The 7,619-nt window shown below is 36.5% G+C and overlaps 1 protein-coding gene across 1 annotated transcript in view; it reads left to right on the forward strand.

The window, feature by feature from the left end:
- Window positions 1–5,870, forward strand: part of LOC126253667 (vesicular integral-membrane protein VIP36) — a 91,402-nt gene extending 85,532 nt beyond the window's left edge. Inside the window, exons 5-7 of the mRNA XM_049955189.1 lie at window positions 4,789–4,955; window positions 5,036–5,099; window positions 5,184–5,870. Of these exons, the coding sequence (XP_049811146.1) occupies window positions 4,789–4,955; window positions 5,036–5,099; window positions 5,184–5,335 (383 nt within the window). The 3' untranslated portion in view covers window positions 5,336–5,870. The remainder of the gene's footprint in view (window positions 1–4,788; window positions 4,956–5,035; window positions 5,100–5,183) is intronic.
- The last annotated feature ends 1,749 nt before the right edge of the window (window positions 5,871–7,619 follow it).

A 7,619-nucleotide genomic window follows, 5' to 3' on the forward strand; every position in this document is an offset into this window, starting at 1 on the left:
AGAGTCTAGATGCTCCGGATCCAGCCCACCCCATCGTTTGACGGATTCAGGACTGTCTCCATTTGTTCCCAGATGGGGGAGCCTAAGTGATTTTCATTTGTGTTCCTGGCCATGTTGGTTTACCTGGGAATGATGCTGCTTATGCTGCAGCCGAGGCCGCTTTCTGTCTCGGGCGGCCCGCCTCGTACTCTGTTCCCTCGCAAGATATTTGTGCTTTCCTCTACCAGTGTATCACGTCACTTTGGCATGACGATTGGTGCTCCTTTCGTGGGAATAAACTCAGAAGTGAAACCTCTCCCAACAGCCTGGTCGACTTCCTCCCAGCCGTCTCGCCGTGAGGAATAATGTTAGCTCGGTTGCAAATAGGGCACTGCTGCTTTAGTCACTGCCACTTATTGAGTGGCGACCCTGCACCCAGCTGTCCTTTCTGTAGCCAGCCATTAACACTCAGACATTTCCTGATCCTCTGCCCCTATTTTAGCCACTTATGTCTCAGGGTCGGGCTGCTGCCCGCTTTGCTGGACATTTTAGCAGATGATGTGCAAGCTGTGGCTCGCGTTTTAAATTTTTTTAAAAGCAGTGATATAGCAAATGAGATTTGATTTCTACCTGGTGACTCCCGTTTCTTGTCAATGTCTTTTAGATACTCTTCCGTAACTTCTTGATATTTTAGATTTGTTTTTTCTTCCTTTTTGTATTGGACCTCGTAATGGTTTTTCCCCTTGCGGTTCAAGCATTCTCTGGTTCTATACTGGGTGCTTATGGCCTTATATGTTTTGCGCCCTAAAACCCCACACACAAAAAAAAACTCAATTAAGACACTGTGAATGGGGCTGCTCTTAAAATTAGTAAAACAGTTAGGAAATGCTACTCCCTACTCCCCTGCATACATTTTATGGACCAACTTCAGTGGTAAAGCTAGAGAAATTGTGCGGGGAAACATCACAACCATCCATGCAGACATCCTCTTGACAGCATGTGTGAATGGACTGAAAACGAGCAAGTAATATTGCTACAAGGTTCCTTTTTCTTTATATCGTATTCTGGCTTGTGCAGTATTATTACCGATGTAAGATTGTGATAAGAATGTTAGTTTAGACGAATAATTCGTAATGATGCTCATGCAAGGTCATAATAGGTAACTAGAAGGCCATTTATGTCTAGGTCTTTGCCTTTGAAAGCTGCTGCAGATTTTTCGTGAGAACCCCCATGTGCTTTATAATATTTGTGGCCATTATACCTACCAAAACCTTCACGGGTACTGTAGTAATAATTATGATCAGCGCAATTTTGAAACTATTTTTAACATAGGAACTATGTCGAATGATTCTTCTTGTGTATTTTCCTTATGAGGGACTGGAGTATGTGATGAACCATGAATGGGCAAAGCAAATACAGCAACCATACAGACATGAAAGTAAAATCTGAAGATGATCAGAAATTTCGGATGTTTTAATTATGATCATCTGATAAGGCAACAGAATTATTGTTTTTGTATTCGGAGGGATGTCATTGTGTAAATAATCTTATTCAGTCAAACCTTTGCAAATTTTTGAAATCTTGTGGTTGGATGCTCACTGCCAAATTCATTGACACGTTCTGATGCTTGAAATACATGTTTTATGTTGCATTGAAATATTGGTTTTCAATGAGGCAGTGAAGAGGTGCAGGACATCTGTTCAGCAGAAGTCCTGCTGAGATCCCATACAGCATTCTGAGCAAGATTTCCAATTTGTTCATTATTTCACACATTGTGTTCCACAAACACAATCGTGAAGAGGATGTGGAATGAGGCAAGTTACACCTTTAAAAAATTTAATACAAAATCTTTTAATTGTCCACATTGCAAACAGTATACAACATTAAGTTTGATAACTCGCTTCGATTGCTCATACAACCATCCTCATTTCTGAAGAAACAAGCAGAAGCAGAAAATTGCTATAGGTGACTTCAAGAATATACGTATATGAGGGTAAAGCAATATACAAAAAATTATGACATACCAATTGTGGTAAGACATTGAGTCAACGTATACATTAAAGCTAGACCACATCGCCTGTGTACCTTGATACTACGGAAGAGTGGAAAAGCAACTATCAGATGAAGATGAACCATAATCAATTTTACGACTTTACAAAAATAATGTAATGGAATAAATATCAAACGTATACCATCCTCATATTAAAGACTTCAGTAAACTTCTGGCTATACCAACAAGGTAAAAAGAGAGTGATTCTAAACCTATATGGATAAAAGGAAACAATTTCATTACAAATATTGGAACAGTGTTACAGCTATAAGTTGTCATAAACAGACTACATGAATAATATTATATAAACAAACATATCACACTTACAAAATTGACCTCAAGTCTAAAATTTTTTATACAAAGTATGTTTGTAGCTATGGCCTAAAGAGTCATGTGTTACTCAAGATTGAACAGTGCTTTTGTAAAACTAATGTTAGGTTTGGTTTCCAAACAACTGACACACAAAAATAATAAATCAGGAGCATATAAAATTAAATGTAATGACATTGACCAGTTTTATATCGGCCAGGCGAGCTGTTCTTTTGATGCTAGTTTTCAGAAATATGTGTTCAGCCAAAATAAAGTAGCCTTTAGTATGTATGTCACTGCAAAGGGACATACAGTGCAGGACACTGGCTATGATAGGGAGCTGCCATGCAATGCCCAAAGGAAGAATGCTCGATATATTGGAGGAATCAGAAGTTTACAGTTGTAAGAAAAAAGCCCTGATCTTATATTAAATGAACAACAAGAATTTAATAAAAATTATTTCTTCAATATTTTCGACAAACTTCTTTAATTATATGTGGCTAACATGTACTGGAGATAGGTTTGTACCATGTGCTGCCTTTACAACTGCGAGCTGCATTTCCATCGTTCTACATCCATCTGTTAATGCATGCTCAATGCTTTGTAAATGTGCGTGTTTGCACGCCACATACTGCCTTATCTGACAGTTGTTGATTGTTCACAAGCACACACAAGTTAATCTTATTATGGATTCAAATAGGTCACAAACACGTTTGATAGGCTTTGTGTACTTGTATATTTTTTCTTTTTGGTTTCGACAAGTTACATTTTTAACGATGCAAGTGTAAAAAATTTTATATTCAGCATTTTTCATGAGTGTGGTATGTTTGTATATATTATTCATGTGGTCTGCTGATCACAACTTATAGCTTTCATGCTGTTTCATTTTTTGTAATAAAATAATTATTTTCATTTATCCCCATTGGTTTAGAATCATTATCATTATTATTATTATTATTATTATTATTAATTTCCCCCCCCCCCCCCCTTGGTACGGCCAGTGCCTTATCAAGTTGTCTCTAATATGGGATTGGTATGTCTTTCTTGTTTCTTACTTCCCTATTTTTGTAATGCAGTAAGATTATGATTCATGATCATCTGATAGCTCCTTTTCCTTCATATAAAACAGTAAAACATGCAGAAAATTCAGTCTAACCTTACTAATGACTTTACCATGATTGGTCTGCGATTGCTTTTTATACATTACTGTACCTTGAAATGTGTGTGTTGCTGAAATCTGTTTAAGTCAGTCTTACGTAAAGCAATTTTGTTTCTCATCTTGTTCTTTCAAATCTGAGGGATGGTGGTATGAACAACTCAAACTAATTATCACATGAAGTGTTGTATATTGTTTGTGATCTAGACAACTGAAAGAGTTTGTGTAATTTTTTTAAAAACAATTATGTAATAAATTTTCACTTTGCAGTAGAGTTTGTGCTGGTATGAAACTTCCTGGCAGATTAAGACTGTGTCCTGGACTGAGACTCGAATTCGGGACCTTTGACTTTCGCAGGCAAATGCTCTACAAACTGAGCTACCCAAGCATGAGCTACAGCCCACCCTTACTGCTTTACTTCCGTCAGTACCTTATCTCCTAACTTCCAAACTTCACAGGAGCTCTCATTCGAAACTATGCTGATGTACATTATTAAAAAGATATCTGCCTTGAGAGAAGCCACTGACCCCGTCTTCTAGTCAGCTGCTGTTTTTATCTAACAGTACAAACAAAGCATTTACATAACTTTACACGGACTAATACCAACTGTCTATTTAACCTGAACATGATTAATGTGGTGTTTTCATCCATGACCCAACTGTTCTGATAAATTGTAGTAGTAGCTATGGGGTATTACTTTGCTTGGGTATAGGATATGTCAGATGATTTTCACGATGATAAACGATTTATTTTTACTCTGAAGGGGTAATATAATATCCTATTTTTCTTACTCTTTGTGCACTATGTTCGCTTTAAACGAATGCTGCATAATGTACTTAAATTTCCATGTGTGTTATGCAGAACTTAGTGGCTATTATGCTGACTATTGGTTTTATTCTTTCATCTAGCACTGTGCTGGAAGTGTTGGAAATGACTGAGAACAACTACATACATATTTGTATTTAACTCCACATTACTAACAGCACAAATTAAATTTAAGCTCTTCAGGTGCATTAGTTGTCTGCTGCTCTTGAACTTTCCAATATGTTTCTCTTTGCTTATTATATTCTAGATTGTAGCATGTTCACAAGCTTTTCTAAGTAGTTTCTGCAGCACTTAGCCTATAAAAATACCTATTTATACCTTTTATGAATGTGTCTGTGTTCAGAAGGATAGAATATTTCAGTGTTCCATGGGTAACTTTTTTTCCACTTATGAAGACAAAATAAGATGCTTTGTTTACTTTAATTTCCTGCATACTTTCCAGTGGCTTATTTAGAATGAAATGTTTCAGTGTCGACAGATTTTGAGAACAAAGCTGCTTGGAAGGAATGTTTATCTGTGAAGGGAGTCAGACTACCAACTGGGTACTACTTTGGTATGACTGCTGCTACAGGCGACCTCAGTGATAACCACGACATCCTGTCAGTTCGTCTTTATGAACTTGATATGCCAAGCGATGTAAGTTTACTAATTTTGTGAGCAAAGGATGGCAATAAATGGTTATTTTAGTGTTCTTACATACATTTATTTTCTTACAGCCAAAAGACGAGGAAGATCGGTCACAAATTTCTCCTTCAGCAGCATTTTTTGAGCCACCAAGAGGTAAGATAGCATTAATTTATAACTATGTTTTGATAAGTATTTTTATCAAGAAACTATGTTTTAATACTGTGTATTTTTTCCCAGATCATGTAGAGGATCCAAAGCCATCATCACTCAGTGGTTTCAAGATCTTCATTTTAATGCTGCTGGGAACACTGGCAGTTATTGCTTTTATTGTCATTGGAATTATGTTCTATCAAAAGCACCAAGAAAACAGCCGGAAGAGATTTTACTAAGTTTAATATGTCTTGTTCCATTTTGATGTTACAAGGAGAAATTGTTTGAAGACTGAAACATCTCATCTCTTTGACTCTCAGTTGCATTAATTTTACAGTGTTACAAAATTGGGTTCGTTTCATCAGTTTCCTGCATGTAACTAGTGTTATTTTATATAAGAAATTGTTTCTTCAGTCATTGTTATGTACAGTGTATTTCATTAATCATCCTTCATTTGTGTTTCATGTTTTGCATTGCTGTGATATAGCCGTAAGAATACAAGTATACTGTGAACACGTCTGTGACGTTGTGACTAAAGCAAATTAAAGCCACTCAGTTAATAGCCATAATGATCATGGTTGAGACCTATTTGTTGTGTTTTGTTAAGATAATTAGGAATGAAGTTCCTAATCATCTGATTCGGTTTAATAATAACAGCAACATCATATTCAGGTACGAAAATATTTTAAGTTAGTAGAGACATTTGCGTACATTTTTGTCTGTAAAAAGAGCAGTTTGTGAATGTTAAAAGTATAAATGAATTCCTGATTTTTGTTTAATGTGTTTACTTTTGTGTCTATGGCCTCCTCCCTGTTTGCTTCCTTATCCTACTTTATATATACTGGCTTGCCTCTCTTGTAGCATCTGCCACTCAAAAGTGTTGAGCATCTTCATAATGCTCTATGCTGACTAAATGATCCCATGATGAAACGTGTTGCTCTTCACTGTGTCTTGCGTATCTCTTCTATTAATCCAGTGTGATAATGGCCCCAAACTGATATTAAATATCAGTAGTGTTCTGTGACTTCGGCTCCAAATGGCAAAAGATTGCCCTTGTTGCATAATTGCTTTTGGGGTTTTCAAATATTTGTAATGATAGTGGAAATTGCTGAAGGGACAAAAAATCAGGGTAAGGCAACCACTCACCTATAGTGGATCAATGTGGGAATGCAGAAATACATAATAGAAAACAGCAGCGTTCGCACTAGCTTTCGAGAACTAGCTTTCTCTCTCTCTCTCTCTCTCTCTCTCTCTCTCTCTCTCTCTCTCACACACACACACACACACACACACACACACACATTATCAGTCTTGCATGACTATAGCAGTGTGTGTTTGATCTTTCCCTTATCTTATGTATTCAGACATTTATGTTAACTGTGTTCTTAAAAATTGGAAAGCAGCTAATTATCCAGGAATGAAATTAGATGAACACAGTAATCTAGGTGCTTTACTATCTACAGATATAAAGTAATAATGCAAGAAAGTGAAGATGACCTCCAGTTAGCAGTACACTGACTAAATGAAATATGTGCGGAATACAATCTAAAAATGTTATTACCTAAGATGAAAGTTATGGCTTTTCAAGGTAAATATGCACAATGATTGAAAATAGTAATTAACAATAAAGTAATTGAATGAGTGTCATGTTTTACATATTTGAGTTGTGATGAGCTATGATTATGATATTGATATAGATGAAAAGCTGCACAAATTTCAAGCAGTATATGGAGCAATAAACAGAATTCTTAACTACAAAGCACAAAAAGAGGCAAAAATGAAATTTTATTAAACTATGGAAATCCCATTACTGTTGTATAGAAGCAAGAGTTTGGTGAATTAAAAGTAAGACAACAGCAAAATACAAGCAACAGGGATGAGTGATGTCTGAAATGAGTTTAATGTACTTGCTATTAATTGAGGACATTACTGAATACGGAGAGTGATGGAAACAATGTATGACTAAAATGAAAGATTACCCTAGGAAATCTTGAAATCCATAAAGAATGGGAGACAGAAGTTGAGCAAGGGAAAGGGGGGGGGGACATAAACTAAGGGAAAACAGAACAAGCATGTTTCTAATTCCTGTCTGTAAGATGACAGTATTGAAATACACCGGATTTAATTTCTTCCCTGCAAATTCACTTTGGTATTAAGTGGTGACAAATTATAAATTGAGTGGCAGTTAGCTAAACCAAACCATACAATATTCTGTAGGACAATACTTTCTGATTGATTTTAATACATGGGGGAGCACTTGATTTACACACACCTGCCTAGAAGCCCGTAGAACCCTTTCACCGTGAAGATACTTGTTGTTGTGGACTCCATGAGATGACAAAACACATTGAGTAGCTTCACTCTCACTGCAGGGCCTAACAATCCAGAGGAGACATGGACATCAAACAACTACAGGGTCTTGCTGTGCTGTGCTCTGCATCAGTGTACCAAAGTTGATAATTCTAATACATGTGCAATGGAAGAAATGAAACCTTCAATGTTTGACATTGACATTGTACGTCT

Source organism: Schistocerca nitens, chromosome 4 (genome assembly GCF_023898315.1).
Source record: "Schistocerca nitens isolate TAMUIC-IGC-003100 chromosome 4, iqSchNite1.1, whole genome shotgun sequence".
Taxonomy (NCBI): domain Eukaryota; kingdom Metazoa; phylum Arthropoda; class Insecta; order Orthoptera; family Acrididae; genus Schistocerca; species Schistocerca nitens.